This window comes from Idiotropiscis lumnitzeri, chromosome 11 (assembly GCF_059441095.1).
Source record: "Idiotropiscis lumnitzeri isolate Australia: NSW breed Sydney's pygmy pipehorse chromosome 11, RoL_Ilum_1.0, whole genome shotgun sequence".
In the NCBI taxonomy this organism is placed as follows: Eukaryota; Metazoa; Chordata; class Actinopteri; order Syngnathiformes; family Syngnathidae; genus Idiotropiscis; species Idiotropiscis lumnitzeri.
In genome coordinates this window covers 3,500,316-3,519,925 of record NC_142401.1, presented here as the reverse complement: position 1 = coordinate 3,519,925, position 19,610 = coordinate 3,500,316, and the positions used below count along the sequence as shown (strand labels likewise).

The 19,610-nt window shown below is 44.3% G+C and overlaps 2 protein-coding genes across 11 annotated transcripts in view; both read left to right on the top strand.

Annotated features, from left to right (window-relative positions):
• The window catches only part of sulf2a (sulfatase 2a), a 46,503-nt gene extending 32,183 nt beyond the window's left edge, over nt 1–14,320 (top strand). For 7 of the 9 annotated variants that reach the window (XM_088309133.1, XM_088309134.1, XM_088309131.1 and 4 more), the window contains 20 exons: nt 3,776–4,050; nt 4,717–4,956; nt 5,038–5,189; nt 5,891–6,060; nt 7,819–7,969; nt 8,239–8,414; nt 8,509–8,637; nt 8,969–9,025; nt 9,155–9,284; nt 9,465–9,672; nt 9,981–10,239; nt 10,333–10,429; nt 10,505–10,599; nt 10,738–10,797; nt 10,869–11,032; nt 11,378–11,520; nt 11,605–11,713; nt 11,815–11,848; nt 12,217–12,270; nt 13,130–14,320. In XM_088309133.1, the coding sequence (XP_088165259.1) occupies nt 3,852–4,050; nt 4,717–4,956; nt 5,038–5,189; nt 5,891–6,060; nt 7,819–7,969; nt 8,239–8,414; nt 8,509–8,637; nt 8,969–9,025; nt 9,155–9,284; nt 9,465–9,672; nt 9,981–10,239; nt 10,333–10,429; nt 10,505–10,599; nt 10,738–10,797; nt 10,869–11,032; nt 11,378–11,520; nt 11,605–11,713; nt 11,815–11,848; nt 12,217–12,270; nt 13,130–13,160 (2,658 nt within the window). In that variant the 5' untranslated portion in view covers nt 3,776–3,851 and the 3' untranslated portion in view covers nt 13,161–14,320. Of the gene's footprint in view, nt 1–2,723; nt 3,031–3,775; nt 4,051–4,716; nt 4,957–5,037; nt 5,190–5,890; nt 6,061–7,818; nt 7,970–8,238; nt 8,415–8,508; nt 8,638–8,968; nt 9,026–9,154; nt 9,285–9,464; nt 9,673–9,980; nt 10,240–10,332; nt 10,430–10,504; nt 10,600–10,737; nt 10,798–10,868; nt 11,033–11,377; nt 11,521–11,604; nt 11,714–11,814; nt 11,849–12,216; nt 12,271–13,129 lie in introns of those variants that run through there. The other 2 variants (XM_088309135.1, XM_088309139.1) reach the window with 2 other exon arrangements.
• A 922-nt stretch (nt 14,321–15,242) lies between these two features.
• arhgap46a (Rho GTPase activating protein 46a) overlaps nt 15,243–19,610 on the top strand; it is a 29,621-nt gene continuing 25,253 nt past the window's right edge. Inside the window, exon 1 of one of the 2 annotated variants that reach the window (XM_088309709.1) lies at nt 15,243–15,460. In XM_088309709.1, the coding sequence (XP_088165835.1) occupies nt 15,444–15,460 (17 nt within the window). In that variant the 5' untranslated portion in view covers nt 15,243–15,443. The remainder of the gene's footprint in view (nt 15,461–19,610) is intronic. The other variant, XM_088309710.1, reaches the window with a different exon arrangement.

The following is a 19,610-nucleotide window of genomic DNA, read 5'->3' as shown; positions in this document are numbered from 1 at the left end:
TCCCCACGCATGCTTTTAGTCGCTTATTCCCCATGATATCATATTCTGCTCCTTCTACCTTATTTCCCCCACAAGCACTAAGTCGTTAAGGGGTCTTACCGGGAGTTACTTATGTTATCTTCTGTCTGAATTGAAATTAAAAAAAAAGAAAAATTCCTTTGGACCGAATACGTCGCGTTTCAAAATAAAATGGCGGAAGCAGGGAAGTCAGCGCCAACAAGCATGAAGACATGTGTATTTATTGTTTTGATCAGGTCATTTTCAATAAAATGTGCATCGGCTTCAATTGGTAATGTAAATATAAATATTTTTACAAATGCACCGAGTTACAGTAAGAAGTTTAATTGCAGCATTGGTTCATCTGAGAATGCCTTCCAAAGGGCTTTACAAAAATAAAATTGGCACTGCGTTAAAATCCTTGATTGAAGTGAATCGTCAATCGAAAATCTAATTGAATCGGGCCCTTGCGTATCGAATCGAATCGATACGCTGTTAACCGAGTGCAAAGAGCTGCCATAGTACGCTATAAAAAAATGTGTTATTCATTTGAAAAATCCTAGTAATTTTTTTTTCCTCAGAACATTTTACAAGAAGAGTTTTTGAGTACATTTAATCAATAATCAATAAAAGCTAATATCATTTTTTTTTTTACGGTGTACCAGAAGAGAGTCGCTGAAATAGCGTGGCTTGGGTTGTTGACACTCAAGGCTTTGACGCTTTTTCTGTTTGGACATTTTCAATTTCATGCAGACAGATAATAAAGGGAGATAAAAGAGAGTGTGAGAAAGCAAACTGAATAGAAAGTAATATATGTGTCAGTTGGAGCTGATAAAAGCCTGAAAATCCAATTAGTCTTTTGGTATCAGGTGGTGAGAGTGGCTCTCTTGGGAGAAATGTCAGGAAATATCCACCGCCGCCGCATGTCAATAAGCCAATCATTTACATACTCTGCCGTGCAATGTGGAGTTTCATGTTTTCATGGTACTATATTAGGCACCCTTTTTTTTGGGGGGGGGGTAGGCTTTGTCCACAACATCTCTGAAAACTAGCCAAGGGAAGCAGTGTACATTCCACACCACAAATGATGAAAAGTGGACCCAATGGCAGTGGATCTTTTTAATTTGAGCACACTGAGTCCATTCTTTGTTGGCCATAGATGCCCTTGAATCCATTTTGGTCGCAGGGTATTCACTGCTGGTTGCAGTCAGAGCCCGTGAGGGGAGTCTCTTTCTCTTGCCAAGTCTTTTTTGCCGCGTGTTTTCATAGCTGCTGTTTCTTCCCATGCCAGAAAGTCGAAGGAATAAAGGCACGGGGAACGTATAACAAAGTAGTCATGCGGTCTTCTTTCTACTGATCGCTGGTCATTATGGTCGATTCAAATGAACCCAAGGTGGTTCAAGTAAATAGCATCCATCCATTTATTTTTCCATCCCGCATGTGGTCCTGAGGTCGCGAGTGAATTGGAGCCGATCCCGTCGGGCGTTCGGGCAAGAATAATACGTGTTTGTGGAATTGCCCGGAAAAAAAACAAAAAAAACATGTAAGCGCAGGGAGGTCACCCTGCTGCCTCGTAGTAATACAATACTGTATTATTCATTCGATGATAGCTGTTACCCAACCGTAAGAGCTTTTGAACCCGAGGCTCGCAGCAGGAAATTGCAACATGTTGTCGGAGCGCTGCTAGTTCTGGTTAACGTCACGATACCTTCCAGGAAGATAAACCCTGCAAAAACGTCTCTCAGTGTGGGCGTTTTTTTCTTTTGTTTTAGGCTGAAAGCAGCAAGGCTCCTAACTGTAAAATGTGTGCCTCACATTTATTCCTGAATCAAGGAACGCTGTTTGTGCTGCTGCGTGCATCTGTGGGTTGTTTAAAAAGTGTTTCGTCTCTAAGTGGGACATGGAAGCAAAAAAAAAAAGAATAATTTTATCAAATTATTTGTGTAAAACGGGCAGCACGGTGGGCGATTCGTTAGCACGATGGCCTCACAGTGCAGAGGTCGCGGGTTCGATTCCGGCACCGGCTTACCTGTGTGGAGTTTGCATGTTCTCCCCGTGCCTGCGTGGGTTTCCTCCGGGTACTTTGTTTTCCTCCCACTTTCCAAAAACATGCATGGCAGGTTGATCGGACGCGGTATGAGTGTGAGTGCGAATGGTTGTTCGTCTATGTGTGCCCTGCGATTGGCTGGCAACCAGTTCAGGGTGCCCCCCACCTACTGGACATGTTCTTATATTGCAGGATAAATTATGGCTTAAAACGGCAATGCGGAGTAAGACACACCTCATAATTATAATGAGGACTTGGTTCATCTTGCCAAGGCTTTGTTAATTGGATACATTTGAACTTTGTGATTGGAGGAGACCGTTTCTTTTCCATTAAAGGCCTGAATGAATGAGTTGGATGTAGAAGAACACAAATCCTGTCGTCAGCCTGGCTTTATTCCCATTTTCATTGCCGCACATGTCCCAATACTTTTGTCCGTATGATGCATCACGCATGTCAGGTGAGGTGAACGGCACGGCACGCCTTTCTCCCACCCATTGCAACCTCCACTCTATTCCAGTCGTCTTGCTGTAAAGGAAGCGCATGAGTCCCGCTGGACTCAAGTGTTGTTATTGTCTTCATCTGCCGACAAGAATTGTTCTGGCCACATCCTCCTTGTGGTTACACACACACACACACACGCCCAACGCAACGCCGCGCACACACCTTCCTCTTTCTGACAGCCGAGCGTCTCAGTGGACATGCTTCAGCTGCCTGCAAACTGTTTATGATTCTGGTCACTGGGGTGTCTGTCTGCTTTGATTTTGTCATTAGATAAACACATTATTGCGGCACTTTAGTTCTGCTCGGCAGCTCGATGGACGCGATTGGGTGTCGCATTTTATAATTTGCTTCATTTAGTCTGTGGGGTTTATTCATGCAATAATAGCAATCGCGTTATTTGAGGTCGATGTTTCCGGTGGAGTGTTTAAAAATAACTCACTGCGGAGTGATGCTTTTAATGGACACGTTTCGGCTAAAACGCTGAGGTGAGTAATTGCTGCACATCGTCATCACGTACGTTGTTAGCCTCTGGTGCACCTTTTATTCATCTGATGCTGTGTCGAGTTTAAATAAGGAGCATGTTTTTTTTTTGTACATTTATTTGTATTCTTTTGTTTTGTTTTAGTCATTGCATCTTAATTGCCTTCCCTAGATAAACAAATTTGTATTTTTCCAAATGCTAATATACTGTTGAAATTATTTCTTGGATTTCATCTAACGGTAATGCCGAAGTCCTGTTTGATCACATCGCTACTACGACAAAAACATGCCCTGTAACTAAAAGTTCTCACGCAGAAGTCAAAGTGGGACGAGTCGTTGAAGATTGATTCTTAAATTGATTTAATAAAACATTGGATTATTTTCCGATCCTTCCTTCTCATAATCGTGCCGCCAATTGACCTCTGTCCCCATTCCGATGCTGTCGTCCTTTTGCGTCCGTCGTTCACCTCTGTCGCTCCCTCCCACCTCCTCACCCTCTCTCCGGGCGCTGCGGGCCGAGCTGGCCCCCAGCCCGGGCCCATTAGCGGCCTCCTCGCCGCCATGTGTTCATCACCAGAGATCATTACACCGAGCCAATGACACCACTCTAATGCATCATTAATGATTGATTAATGAGCTGAGCTCAGCTCAAACGAGTGCAGCCTGTAATGGCTGCGCAACGCTCGCATCTGCTCCTCTATGTCTCGCGCGTCACGCGTATCCTTCTCAATCTGCGTTCTTTTCTCACAGGGAGCCGAGCACAGAGTGGCCGTGTGAAACGAGGGGCTGAGGCGGAAGCGAGCAGCGAGCGGCGTGGGGTAGCGCCATGGCCGAGCGGAGGCTTTCCACCCGTCTTCCGCTTTTTCTGCTCCTCCTCGTCCTCGGAGGAGTTCTTCCGATGGCACGGGGCTCCGGTTATCTGTCCGGATACCGCATGAGGTCTCGCCTCCAGCGCGACCGGCAAATCCGCAACATTCGGCCCAATATCATTCTCATCCTCACAGATGACCAGGATATAGAACTGGGTAAGACTATTCTTTGATTTCAGCGTCATCCATCTGTCCATGTCCATCTCCCGTGCACTTAATTATTCCGTCCAGATCGAGAAAGTTGGCCTCATTGCGGCCTCTTGGCGCTATGACAACTGGCTTCGTCAAAGTCATGTGCTCCCCTTGCCTCCCTCTCCATCGCTGGCATGAAATACAGGCCGCCTATGCCTACCATTGTTGAGGTGCCAAACGCTAGCCATCTCCCGAGCCACTTAAGTTCTTTAGTTGGGATTGGACTGGAGTGGCCGCATAATAGCCTTGGTGACATCCTTTGTCCTCGGCTGATGGCTAGTGAGAAGACTCTCATTGAAAAGCAGGAATTTATGGTCAAGCATCTGTTTCCCCAAACAATTACCATCAGCTTGAAAAGCCTCGACTACACACACCAGTCCAAATGAGTCACACTTAACCAAAATGATTTATTCCTTCATTCCCGCACACGCTTTTCATCTTTCCCGCCATTTGTCGTGATGACTTTAGCGCTCTCGTACTCTCTGTTTATATTTTTCACTTGGTCCTCTTTTACTCGCTTTTTAGTTCCTCAACTGTTATCTTGTGTTTCTTTCATCCCTTCCATTTGCCTCTGAATCCCCCCACCCCTACTCCCGCCCACCTTTGACCCTCTCCACTGTTTTCTCCCAGGCTCAATGCAGGCCATGAACAAAACTCGGCACATCATGGAGAAGGGCGGAACACATTTCTCCAACGCCTTCTCGACCACGCCCATGTGCTGCCCGTCCCGCTCCTCCCTCTTGACTGGGAAGTACGTCCACAATCACCACACCTACACCAACAACGAGAACTGCTCCTCACCCTCATGGCAGGCCCACCACGAACCGCACACCTTCGCCGTGCACCTCAACAACTCCGGCTACAGGACCGGTAAACGCTGCAATGCCCAAACCGATTCCAATAAATCGATGACTATTAATTTAATGTGTTCTTTCTGCTTTTCTTGATTAGCTTTTTTTGGGAAGTATCTCAACGAATATAACGGCTCTTATGTGCCCCCTGGCTGGAGGGAGTGGGTAGCGCTGGTGAAGAACTCGCGCTTCTACAACTACACTCTCTGCCGGAATGGAGTTCGAGAGAAACACAGCAGTGACTATTCGAAAGTATGAATACCATTCCGATTCCACCACACCTGTTTCTTTTATTTTTCTAAAAATAATTTCATCTTCACGTTTTTACACTGCCCAGACATGGTGAGATCACTTTTCAAATCAAATCTTAAGCGTCCTGCAGAAAGTCCACAAGGTTAATGAGTAAGTGTAGAAATTAAATGAATTCAATGAAATTAACCCTGGAGGGACGGTGGCGGACTGGTTAGCACGTCCGCCTCACAGTTCTGAGGTGCGGCGTTCGAGTCCAGCTCGGCATTTTCTGCGTGCATGTTCTCAGCGTGCCTGCGTGGCTTTTCTCCGGGTGCTCTGGTTTCCTCCCACAATCCAAAAATATCCATGAACACTTGATTGGACTCCCTGAATTGCCCTTGGGTGTGTTTGTGAGCGCGGGTGGGTTTTTTTTTTTTTGTAATTGAGTGCCCTCTGATTGGTTGGTGACCTTTCCAAGATTCCCGCGACCCTAAACAAAGTATGAATGGGCGTCAATTCAGGTTTATCATGATCATGTCATGCAAGTGCAGCATGGGGTCTTTGACAACTTTGTTAATAATTTGCTGACTCCCAATTTTTTTAATTATTTATTTTTTATTTTGCCAAGATGGCGGCGCGTATAGGCGCAGCGGCTAACGGCTCTCCCTCCCAGTGCTCTTCTGATTTCTGATTCTGATGATCAATGTGTGTTTTCACGGCAGGATTACCTGACGGACGTCATCACCAACGACAGCATCAATTACTTCCGACTGTCCAAGCGGATGTATCCTAACCGTCCTGTCATGATGGTCCTGAGCCATGTGGCCCCTCACGGCCCAGAGGACTCGGCCCCGCAGTACAGTTCTGCCTTTCCCAATGCGTCGCAGCACATGTGAGTACATCTCCCACATCAATTACACTCCTGAGTAACTTGAATTGCATATCACGCTTTTTTTTTTTTTTTTTTTTGCTCCGTGGACTTGCGGCTCTACGGACAAATAATGTACAAGCAACTACTTGTGCAACTATACCGTATCATCTAATAAATCTTCACTGACAAGCACAGGAATCCATTTTTATATTATGACAGGCACAGCCATAAAATTGCTCTTAACTCATCTTCATATTCAAGCTTCATTTCATTTCGCCAACAACTCAATAATCACATATGGATGTTATCTCCCCTCCACGTTGTCGGCGGCCGAGCCTCTTGCGAGCGCAGCCGGTACACGGCTCCAGTTCACGTTGGCTCACATGTTGTTCGCACTCATGGTGCCGGCTGTAATGAGCACTGCTGATTTGTTCCATTTTGTCAGCAACCATCCGAGAGAGACATGAATGTCGTCATATCTAATGATGACAGACGCGCACGGCGCCTTTTTGTCTTTTCAACGCTCCCGTGCTCCTGACTTGTCGACTCGTGCTACTGGCTAATCGAAGGTCTGCTATCGGCCTCGGGAGACAAATCCAGGACCAGTAATTAGACCGCACTTGGTACCCCCTCCCTCCGTCGCCCCATTCTCTTGATTAATCGAATCCCCGCAGCATCATTAACCTGTGCCATGCAGGCTTTACGCACGGAATATGTGTAAATTTGGCCCCGGTGCCTTCATGCAAACTTTTAATTGCTCTTTCTCCATACATTTGCATCCCTTGGGTCATTTTTCAGCGTGCCTCTTTTTCTCTCTGCGTCTCCCACCTGTTCTCGACGAACACATTCGGAGAGGGAGCGCCAATGATTTCCTGTTGTCCTTTGTTGATAAACCTTCGCACCTTTGCACCACCTTCCATTTACTACTGTGGATTTAAAGCGCAAGACATTAGCGTTTATTTAGTTTAATCATTGCCGTTTAAGAGTTTGAATTTATTTGTTTCTTCAACCGCCTTGATTTAGGATTGTTTGTTTCCAAATAATGAAGCGTCCGTGTGGTTTCTTAGAGGATATTGATCAAACTGTGCTCACAGTGTGCAAGGCCATTGATTGTGCCTGCTTTGCATTTTACATGTTTGGCAGAGCTTCCAGTTTAGCATTGCATTAACATCTTTCCCGCTACTTTCGAAAGAAAAAGGTCAGCAGAAATCCACAAAGGTCATGACGATGCGAATGCGGTCACAAATTTGCCATTCTGAGTGGAGTGGAACATGCTGTCCAACACTAACCATGCGCATTTCTCTCCATGGAAAATATTGGAATTTCTATCAATCTGAAACGGGCAACGACTTCACGTAACTTTGCTCACTGTCAAAAATCATGTTCAGAGATTCAAAGAAGCGGAGAGGGTGAGGTAGCGTCACATCATGCAACCAACTGTGATGATTTTGATACAAAGGTTCGGCGAGAGATACCCAATGTGGCCGGACATTGTAAGTTACTGTTGCCATGGTAACGTGGACATTCATCGATGACTGGATATATTTTTTTTTTTGCTGTATATTCACCCAATTTGCCACCACCCCTGCTTTAGATGCTCACCGGCTTGTTGCCTCATAAAATACTTGAAGAAAAAAAAAAAAATCAAAATTGTATAATTGAAGGAGAATTGAATTTAGAAAATTCAACTGTTCAAACATTTTCCTCTCACTTGCTATTTCCTGTCTCCAAAAATAAAATTTGTTTCCAGTGAAGCCTTCTTGTCTCTTTGCCTTCCAGAACTCCAAGCTACAATTACGCACCCAACCCGGACAAACACTGGATCCTCCGCTACACGGGGCCAATGAGACCCGTCCACATGCAGTTCACGAACATGCTGCAACGCAGGAGGATGCAGACCCTGCTGTCTGTGGATGACAGCATGGAGAAGGTAGGAGGGCAAGCGAGCGAGCAAGCACATACTGTAGCCGTTCCATGCCTCGGCAAAGAAACACACACGTCATCGCACACACTCACAGACACCGAAGGAAACCACGCATATCCCGGAGCCGCAAGTCCTCAGAGATCTGTGCTTGTTCTAACTGCGACTTTTTAATATATTCACTGACACACTTGTTATGTCTTTCAATTTCACTTTTTACACATTTCAAACTTGAACTGCGATGCTTTTTCCTCTGGTGGGTTTATCAACTGGCTTAGATGTACAACATGTTGGTGGAGACGGGAGAACTGGACAACACCTACATCATCTACACGTCAGATCACGGCTATCATATCGGCCAATTTGGGCTTGTGAAGGGCAAATCGATGCCTTACGAGTTTGATATCCGCGTTCCCTTCTTTGTACGAGGGCCCAATGTGGAGCAAGGTGCCATGTGAGCGACACTTTTGATTTGATTGAACGGCGTTTGATGTCGAGGTCTTTGTTGCGCCAAATCAAGTGAATGTTTTGCTTTTGTTGCTACGCAGTAAGCCCCATATGGTCTTGAATATTGACCTGGCGCCAACTATGCTGGACATTGCCGGTGTCGAGATCCCCGCGGAAATGGATGGAAAGTCTATCCTGAAGCTGCTCGACACTGACACGCCAGTGAACAGGTGAGAGCTTCTTTTTAATCTTTGCATTTAAAACACAATTTTAAGAATGGTACTTAACCATACTTTTATTTTATTTTATTTTATTTTATTTTATTTTATTTTATTTTATTCATTTTAAGAACATTCGACACAAAAAACTAAAACGACAGTCATCAGACTCAACTAATCTCCCAATACTTTGCCTTTTACTTCGCGGGAAAAAAATTAGAACTTAAATTTGAAAAGATCTGTTTTATAGTCTGCAGTCATTTATAAATTAACTTCAAGATCCTGTCCTAGTATAAAGGACAGTACAACATGTCTCACTCTATTTATTCTCCCTCTTTAACAGGTTCAATTTAAACAGAAAAGGCAAAACGTGGCGAGATTCCTTCCTTGTAGAGAGAGGGTATGTCTTACGGCGACTTGTGTCTTTTCCAACATTCTTTCATCGGAGGCATTGTCCTCTCCTGACAACAGACTCGTCATCCTTGGCTTCCTTTCAGTCTTTCCTATCTTTCGTTCCCCGTTCTTGCAGAAAGCCTCTCCACAAGAGGGCCGATGGCAAGGAAGTGGCTCAGGAGGAGAACTTCCTGCCCAAATACCAGCGAGTGAGGGAGCTGTGCCAGAAGGCAGAGTACCAGACTTCCTGTCAACAGCCGGGACAGGTATCCGCCGCACAGGATAAGAGTCATTGCGCTGATAGGATCGGAGGATGAAAGACTTCAAAAGCAATAGAACCCTTTAGTCTATTTGTTTGGATTTGAATATCATCTTAAACGTGAGTGATCGCCCACGTTATTTGCTCGTCCAGCACCAACGTTACGTTCCCCGCTGTTTGTATTCAGAAGTGGCAGTGTGTGGAGGACCCTTCTGGCAAGCTGAGGCTGTATAAGTGCAAGGGCATGGCGAGTCTCTCGGCCCCACGAACGCAGGCTCTGATGGCCAGCGGCGGTCCCCAGCTGTCGCTTTCGTCTACTGCGGACGGCTGCAACTGCGGCGACGCGGGCTTTAAAACGGCCGTCCTGAAGCGAAAGAAACTGCTCACTAAGAAAAGTAGGCTTGTCCATTTTTTTTTTTAAATGACAAGGTTTTGTAGAGTCATGAAAAAAGAAGGATGTGTCTATGCTGCCCTCTAGTGGTCTGAATGAGATATGTCGTTTGCCTAACAGCATAGCTGCCAATTCTCTGCCACGAGTTGCCCGAAGGTACAATTGAGACAATATCGTCATTATTTCATGATTTTATTTAAAATGTCTCCTGTCATACTTCAGCCTAAGAGTAACATAGCTGATTCATAGAAAATCTCCGTTTTTATTTTTCTCATTATCATCAAAGCTTTGTCCTCATCTTGTCCTTTGCAGAGATAAAATCCAGCAAGTCCGCTTCTAGGAAGCGTTGGGCCCGCTCGGTGTCCTTTGAGCTGGATGGCGATATGTACGCTGTGGACCTTGAAGAGTCCTACCATCCGGCGGCGCTCCAGAACAAGACTTGGACTTTGGACAGAAGCAGAGGAGTGGCGCACGAGGAGATTGACAACGAATTCAGTGGCATGGGAGTCACCGACACGCCCACCACGGACAACGGCGTGACTCCGTCTGCTGCTCTCAAGGTCACATACAGGTTTGTTTGCGCGTCTGCCGTCGTTGGTGCTTAATGTTAGAAAGTACGACATCATTCACATGAAGTGACGCCTTTCATGTTTGCTCTCGTCAGATGCTCGATTCTAATGAACGACACCGTAAAATGCGACGGTGGCCTCTATAAGTCCCTGCAAGCGTGGAAAGACCATAAAATGCACATTGAGCATGAGGTATGGCGCTCATATTTAATTGCATTCTTAAGACTTTTTACCTTATTTTAATTTTGTGTTGTGTGTGTGTGTTAGATTGAAACCTTGCAGACCAAAATAAAGAACCTGCGTGAGGTCAAAGGACATCTGAAACAAGTGCGACCAGAGGAATGTCAGTGTAACACCCCCAGGTGAGTTTTTTTTTTTTTTTTGTTTTTCCTAAAATGCTTCGTTTTCCTGAAAAGCCTCAACTTGATCCGCTTTTTCTTGATGTACTCCACTGTTTAATGTGAGTTTAGTGACATTTTTTTTTAACATTTTCCTTACAGCTATCTCCTCAAGAATAAAGAGAACTTTATGCTGGGCACTGGGCGGGTGCATTCAATCAGGTATAAATTGTTAGGTTTGACGACAGCATAATGAGCAGTGAGTATCGGCGTTTTTTTTCTCCTCTCATCAGGATGCCAAAGCAGAAGACGCAGTGGCTGCAGAAGGAGCAGAAGCGCAGGAAGAAACTCCGGAAATTCCTGAAAAGGCTCCAGAACAATGACACCTGCAGCATGCCGGGCCTCACTTGCTTCACTCATGACAATCATCATTGGCAGACTGCCCCCTTCTGGACAAGTAAGAAATTACACCCCCACTTTCTCCTGTTTCCATTTGTGCCCTAAAACATCAACATTTACTGCCGCACTTTTTATGGCCATTGTGTCAAAGAACCACATTAAAGTGAAAAGTTTCATTTCGGTAAAAATAAGGCTCTGCCGCCATCCCTACTCCCTAATCCCCAGACATTCCCTGCACTCGAAAACAAATGAATGCGTGGACTTGTCACTTCGGATCGGTGTTGTTTGGAAAGTCGGTCTATGTTTAGCGACTGCACATCCCAGGACAGCTATGACGAAAACAATAGTTTGGAACACTGTTGTGATTTCCGTTTTCCACCTCTCTACGCCCTCCCTGCCTCAGTGGGGCCATTCTGTGCATGCACCAGTGCCAACAACAATACCTACTGGTGCCTCAGGACCATCAATGACACACACAACTTCCTGTTCTGCGAGTTTGCCACCGGTTTCCTGGAGTATTTCGACCTCAACACCGACCCATACCAGGTATTAATTACTCCTCCGGTCGCACACGATGAAAATTTCCATATTTGTGTTACTGTGTGAGTTGTGCTTGGATTATCCGTGCAGTTGATGAATGCTGTCAGCACCCTGGACCGCAACGCTTTGAATTCGATGCATCAACAGCTCATGGAATTACGGGCTTGCAAGGGACACAAGCAGTGCAACCCTGAAAAGGGTGAGCGAACGAGGCCCTCAAGGCAAACGTGATGGATTGTTGCGTCTCCGCTCATGTCAGTGTGAGACTAATGTTACTTCCATTTCGGTTTTTTTTGTCAGGAGGCAAAGAGCGAAACTACTTTAGTGAATACAGGTATTTTTTTCCCTACTTTGCTTTCTTCTGATTACTTTTACAAACGCCGCAGATGGAATTCAGGTTACAATTGGAGCACGGCGAGGTTTCGTCTTCCCTAGTGTGTCTTTAGTTGTGTTCCTGCTCAAATTACTTCGCTGAAGTTCCAACTGACAAGATTCTTGAACAAAAGCCTTTTTAAATCCTGCACAAGCAGAAAATACAAGACTTACACTCTTTTCTTCTTTGAATGAAGTCTAATTTTGAATTTCTGCTGTTTGTGTGTGTGTCTGTGTGTGTTTGTGTGCATGCGTGTGTGTGCGTGTTTATACCTGTGTGTTTGTCGACATGCATTTGCTCTGCTCGTCACCGTGCTGTGCATGCTTCAGGCCAGTTTATCGTCGAAAGAGGCCAAAAGTGAAGAAACCGTCCTCCAAATCGCTGTGAGTTTGTCCGAAGCCATCTGTCCTCTTGTAACACGCCAAGCTCTTGCGGCAAGCCGTCTTGAGTGTTGATTCGATTTCCTGCGAGTGTCCTGAATAGTCCGTTTACGAATATGTTCTTTGTCCACACTACGACGACGATTCTGCACGCACACACGAGTTGAGCGAGTGTCTTACTAGTGACGTATGACATTTTTGAGCACTAGAACTGCACTAGTTGAAACTGCGCTACTAGCATTACTAGTGACGTTCTCAATTAAACTAGTTAACATCAAGGACACAAACAAAGAAGACTGCAGTCGTTCAGAGGATTAAAACATTTTTTCCCGTGAGTATTGTTGTTTGTCTACATGTGCTGATGCACCGTTTGTGTTCAAATATCAGTCGCTTACAGGATGATAACGCCTTGTGCGCAGAAATGGAAGGCACTCGTGGAAAAAAACATTCAACTAGTGCGCCATGGTTGTTCTATGAATGACCTGAATTGTTTTAGTAGTGAGGACGGAGCTTGTACTAGTATGCAGAAAACTTAGTACACTAGCATGACATCAATCAAATGCTCAAATTGCTCTGCATAAACCTCATCCCGCCGTTCACATTTTTCGTTCGGTCTTTTGACCGACAACAAGCTGTCTTGACGACATCTTTACCTGCGTCGCAAACATCCAAACCGCCGTTTTTTTTTTTCCCATTCCGTCAGACATTTGCAATGCAGATGTCATGTCGCGTACTTATCACGTGTCGGGATTGTCATTTTGTTCATTTCCTCACCTTCCTGGCAGGAACCGAGCACCACTGGAGCCCTGCCGTCTCGTAAATATCTCAAAGCACAGATTAATTTGCCGCGTTCTCTTGACAGGGGGCAGATTTGGGACGGATGGGTGGGCTAATCACCCGTTCGCCATTTCCAACCACAAGAGGCAGCCCTGCCACGCTCTGATGACATCCTTCGTTTGGGCTTTTTGATTTATTGCGGAGCAAGGAGGCGTGAAGAAACTGAGAGGATGCTCATAAACTCTGTAATTATCAGTTGTTCTTCATCACACATTTCATTCTGGCGTCAAGCGCCGTCCGCCTGAACGGGATGGCGTGATTCAAATGGAAAGAGTATGCGTATGCACAAGCCACGCCGTTTCACTGCTTTTAGATAAGTATTAGCTTTAATCAGCTTTTCGTCCGCGCGACACTGGACTGGAGTGGACCGAGCCGTCGACTCTGCTGCTACTCATTCAAGTTACGACTCATGTTTAGAAGCAAAATCACCTACCGGATTTGTTGTCACATCCCATTTCAATGCTTCTGCACGCCGTCGTGTCAATTTTTTAGTCCACGGAATACAAACTAACCTTTGGCCGTTATCTTTTGTATCATAGTTGAACTTACTTTACTATTAACGAATGTCCTCCATGACCTCCCCTTCCGCAACAGAGCAATGTGTGAGGAGGTCAATCAAACCCTCTCTCAGCACGTTAACTCTTTGAAAACGGTCCAAACAAGCCCATCCGTTGTCCCGCCGTCCTTCCAGTCCAAAAGATTTGATCACTGGCAGAATGTATATTATGAATGCCATTTATTTTCTCTCCTTTGTAATGTCAATACCACCCAGTAGATGTCTCCATCTAGCTTGCTTATAAATGGTGCTACAGGATAACCATACAGAAGTAAACTTGCTGTACAGTACAAGTTTGTAATTGAATGTATGTTGTGCAATTGATATAAATGTTTACAATATTTTTATAATACCGAAGAGGCGGACCTCATTGTGTGAGTTGAAACAAATGGACTACTATCAAGGCGAATGTAGATCGTCCTTTGCATCTTTACGTGAGAAAAGCACTTAAAAAGGATTCACTGTGAAGACATTAACCTAGAACGTTTATTATGTGCCAGAGGAACAACACAACAATGTGATGTACATGTTTGTGTGAATTAAGCAATCTGCTTTTTTTTCTTTTCTTTTTTTTTTTAATTTTCTTCAATATTGTTTTCTTAGCGGGGCATAGACCTGAGTGCTGACAGTAATTGTGAATAAAGTGTTGTTTGACCAAAACATGACGTCACTGCTATGTGTCCAGCAGGGGTCACTGTCCGTCCACGTGGTAACTTGACTGACCGAGGCGAAAAATTATACCATCGTTTATTTGATATTTTTTTTCTTTTTTTAGTCCTGAATAACACAACATTAAGTGGGGTATATATCGCATTATAATTGTGATCAAAATGACAATGCTAAATCGTTCTTGTTCGTCTGTTGCCTTGCACCCAGATATCGATTCGTCTGGGCAGCAGAAGGTAATCACTCTTCATTAAAAAAAAGACTGGCAGTAGCAGATGTTGGCCAATGAACAGTAAAAATCAAATTTCATTTGCTACTTTTTTACTCGAGTACATTCCAATACTGCTGTGTGATTCTCGCAAATGCTGTCGGTTCGATTCCCGGACCATGCTTCAAAACTGAAAAAAGATAAATGGTTTAGGACATGAACGAAATGCCCACCAAACGATTCGCCACAGAAACGCCTGAAGGATATTTCAGAGCCTCCACGTTTTTTTTTTTTTACTTTTACTGTTACAATTGGGTGTCATCATCAGTACTTTTGTCTTTCTTCCACTTAAGTACACACTGTGATTACTTTTACCTCATCGCTGTACAGGTATCCAAATGTATCTGCTTTCAAATATAACAAATTAAGAAAATTTAAGTCGAGCCATGAAAATTCTACTCAAGTCGAGGAACAACGCATTTAGTATTTTTTTTAGTACTCTATTACTTTACTCCCCGATACTGCAAATGAACTTGATATCTAATTGTAGCCAATTTAGTCGACAGTTTAAGTCATGTTCCTCCAAGAATTCGAAATCAAATTCCTGTTAACTGTGTGACTAGTATAACGGTGTTTGTTTTCCAGACATGTACCGTTGTAGTAGTTCACCGCAGGCTGGTAGTCCAGACGGCGTAATCAAGTCCAAAGTCCGCCCCCGCCCCCCGCCACTGACTCACGTGCGGGGGCGGAGACTCGTTTTTTTTCTGATTCTCCAGTTGGAGGTCGGACGGTCCCTTCCTACTTCCCACCACGACCGCTCAGCGTACTTCGTGGAATGACGTTCACCGGGACTCGTGCACAAACCGCATTTTAACCTGCGTTTGCGACACTTTTTACAATGTGAAGAAAATGGCCGGGACTACTAGGTAAGTTATGTGCATTTAAAAAAAAAAAAAATACTATAACAAAATGACTGCAAGTGAACCGGAGTAACTTTTCTTTGGTGCCTCGCGAGCAATTTGCCGCCCACAGCAAACCACAATGGATCCCAGCAAGTTGCGATGCTTCGCGATAATGTTCACTGTGTGTCGCTCGAATGACTTAAACCCCAAACTCGGTGATGTTGCTCATTTTTTTTGTTTATGACCACTTTAATTGTGACGTCGCTTGTGCTTTGAACGTATAGCACCGCATGCAGTGTTCTTTCTATTATTAGCGTTGGACACCAGAGACAAGCTTGTTTTTACCGCAGAACATTTCGAGACTTTTAGTGAGCCACTACGCCGTTTGGCCAAGTCACGCTTTGGTGTGGTTTTAAGAACCAAATCGGAAAGCAAATGTTTCCAAGGCATTTGCCACTTCCAAATGGTGCGTTGCAAGTGGGATTGGTTGGAGCTCCTGGTTTGAAGTTCTCCACATGGCACTTTCCTCTGCATCTACCATGGCTGCCTTCAAACTCAGGTTTTTTTTTTCTTCTCACGTTCTTGCGCTTTAATCCACACATTTTACTCAAACGATAATGCAATGTACACATTTGATAAGATGCTTTACTTGCATGCAATTTTTTTTTTGCCTTTTATATGTTATTTCTTTGCAATGTCCATCCATTTTGTGTCCTCAAAGAACATTCAAATCTATGGCAGGTTAGAGCGTTCTTTATGCCTGCCGAATTCAACATGGCCCACAAACAGCACTTAAAAAAAAAAAAACTACTACGAGAAACATTTAACAGACAGGTCTGACGTCACACTTTTGCCATAGGTAATATATAAACACAATATGTAATGGCTTGATAAAGTTTAACTCACTACCAACCGGGTAAAAAAAATAATAAAAAATGGAACTTTCACGTCTTCAGCCGTCAATGGCAGTAAATGTGTTTAAAAATAAGAAGTGCCCTGTGATACCAAGAGGTAAAAGTTCAGACCGCCGTGATTTAGTCTCGAGTGAACCTCACATACATGTTTTGGGTATGCGCAGGAAAACATGCAACTAACCCCCCACGGCCACACGACGGGCGAATCTGAAATTCAAGCCCATCAAGTCAGAACCGATGTGGCCACCATTAGTCCTCACTCACGTGTGCCGTCTTTTCCTCAATGTTTTGCTGCACGTATGACAAATGTGAATATGGCATTAATGTGGTCAGGCGTCATTTGTTTAGCCTCAAGCAATCTGGCACGTCAAAGCAAACCAACCGGTCTCCCAATTTGGTTCCCCGTCCCGTCACTGAGGTTGTTTCTGCTTGCACCTTGACTTCTTTATCGCTTCAACATTCTTCACGTCAAGTAAGAGGGCAATTTGCTACCATCTTAGTTTTTCTTACGACCTCGTGGCCTTGAGGGTGTGAGGAACGTCCTCTAAAATAGAACGTCGTCTCGCTCCTCATATGCTGAGCGAACAGAACAAAGTATTCCCCCTGCTCGATGAATCCCGCACATACACTAGCAGGATGTCCATCCTTGACAGGAAGTGATTCTCAAACTTGCATGACAATTTGCCTTTTTCTTTTCTACTTTGGCTCGCGCTGATCCCATCAATGTAGATTAGCAGGCCAACGCGTTTCATATGTCCGCAGGCTGCCATATTGGCGCTGTAATGAGGTTAAGGTGATTTGTCTGAACACGTTTATCTGTTCGTGTACCACTTCCTACTCGGTTCTGAACCTTTTCCATAGGCAGGATTAAGGCCTCGTACAACCGTATGCTCGTCATGTGCGAAGGCTAATGCTGAGAATGTTGCTCAACACTGACTTGGTTGGGACTCGAAACTGTGAGAGGAGTTGTTTTTTTTTAACATTTTGTGTCCCCAGAAAGCTGAATGTCCCTTTTTCTTTTGGCGCTTGTCAAATTTGATGCTAGCAACTACCACAAGGCTTAAAGGGGAGGTCAAGTCAGAATTTTTTGGGGGGAATAACACGAGAGACAGTCAAAAAGTAATGAGTCTTCAATTTACCGGACTTATTGTTCATATTTGTTTCTGTTAAATCTGCAATATGTAGTTAAAATACTCTCTCAAATGTAAATTATTAAAAAAAAAATTGAAAGTGTCCAATTCCTGTCAAACGTTTTGTAAAAGGATGTCCTCGTTGGATGTCCAAATGACCAATTTTTCCCCTGTTGTTTGTGGTAAGAAATGCTTATTTATTTAACAAATCAAAATATTGATATTTTATAATGTATATGAAATCAAATAATTTATAAATATGGAAATTTTATACAATAAAAATGGACTAATAACAAAACATGAATAAAAAAAAAAAAGAGCCAGTTTGTGATGTCACATGAAAAAAAACAAGTACGCCGTGATAGTCATTACCTGAGCCCTTAGGCACTGTGACGTCATTTTTCAATTAACAGCAAGTGGCAAAAACAGGAAGTGACAAATGCGGATAAACAATAAGTGATGGAAAACCTCGAGAATTTTGCCTTGACTGCCTTGCGTCGGGTCGGTTTATCTAGGCCATTAAAGAAACAGAAATCAGAGGACAGTGATGTCACGGCCTGCGTTCTAGAACCCGCTTCCATCGTGACCGCTCGGCCTAGAAAAAGTGTCAAGAAAAGCGACCACCTGGGGTGAAATGGAGCTTCTCGAGTAGAAAAGGAAACGTAGCGAGCGTTAACGTCCGCACGGGGCTCTCCTGCACTTTCCGATCATGGCTCGTCCCAAGTCTTCACCTTTCACTTCCTCTCGAGGACAATCACTACGTTTCTTTCCCGTGTGGATCTGTGGTCACCCGCTGACCCCCTACTCACCCCGTAACTCTACTCTGGGATTAGACGTGGCCTCGTTTGTCATGTCAGCAGGGCGGGGGGGGGGGTCGCCTCGCTCCAAATGAAGTTCCAGACTGCTACTGGTGCAAGACGTTTCGGTTTCACGTCGTGTACTCGGAGAATCGATGTTTGGTTTGCTTGAGTTTGTCAGCCGTCTTCGAAATGTGCTCGGGTCAGTTGATGAGATCTTTGTTGAAGTTGCTTGATAAGTACGGTTGCATCCCCAACGGGTTGAATTCTCGATCTTGTCTTGTTTGTTTGGACAAGCGACCCCATTGTTCTTGCTCTGACAGCTGCTGAACGGAACAGAAAGGCCTCCGTGTGTGTTGTGAACACACAGTTCCGAGGCGCTTCTTTCCACTCCGCAGCCTCCGCTGCATATGGTCGCTCGTTTCCAGTCTTTTCGGACTTCAAACAAGCACACGTGTTGCTTGAGTTGGGAAAACGGGACGATTTTAGGAATGAGACTTGATTTGTGTTTTGGTGAGAAATAGTTATAGATCGATATACTTTTATTTTATTTTTTTTAGGGCCGATGCAGATTATTCGTAGTCATGGAGACCGATGTTTGCAGCCGATATTAGTTTGTTAAAAAAAGGTTAAAATGGTGTCAAAATTCTGAGGAAAAAAAACGTCAAAACTTGACTTAGTTTAAATGCCTTTAAGCACATTTTTATGAACAACTTTAGTGATTTACACAAGTTTTTTTAGATGTTAGAAAATATATTTTTTAAACTCGAACAAAAAGTACACTTCTCCCGTAGTGCGTGTGATTCGAGGTGAAAAAGCAAACAGGCAGCTTACTGCTGATTGGATGCTGAGCCAAAAAAAAAAATGGATGCTGCTTGTGAAATCTGACAGAATGTTCGCCAAAAATTGGAGGTAAACTCGGCGCTGTTATCTTGGACTTCAGTTTTTTTATTTTTTATTTTTACTCGGCTGCTTGTGAATGAGTTAATGAATGTAATTAGTTTTGAATTGCTGATTGCAAAATAGAAAAGGAAGTAAAGTCTTTGTCTTAATGAGCCTTTCTAATTCAGTGCCATTGGTGAAGAGAAACTGTGCCGAGTTTGGAATTTGAGCAGCTGTTAAAGCGCGTCACTCCAAACTTGATGAAATCCCCTCCCCTTCGCGCCTCTGATTGGCTCATCCTTTCCATGTCGAGGCAACGCAGAGTCCGCGCTGAATGAAGTTGGCCTGTTGATCTGACAATAGTCCGCATTGTCCTGCAGCATTGCGGGCTTTCGTGGGCTTTGTCATGCAAACGACCGCGAGCCATCACAGGACATTCTTTCAACGTGGT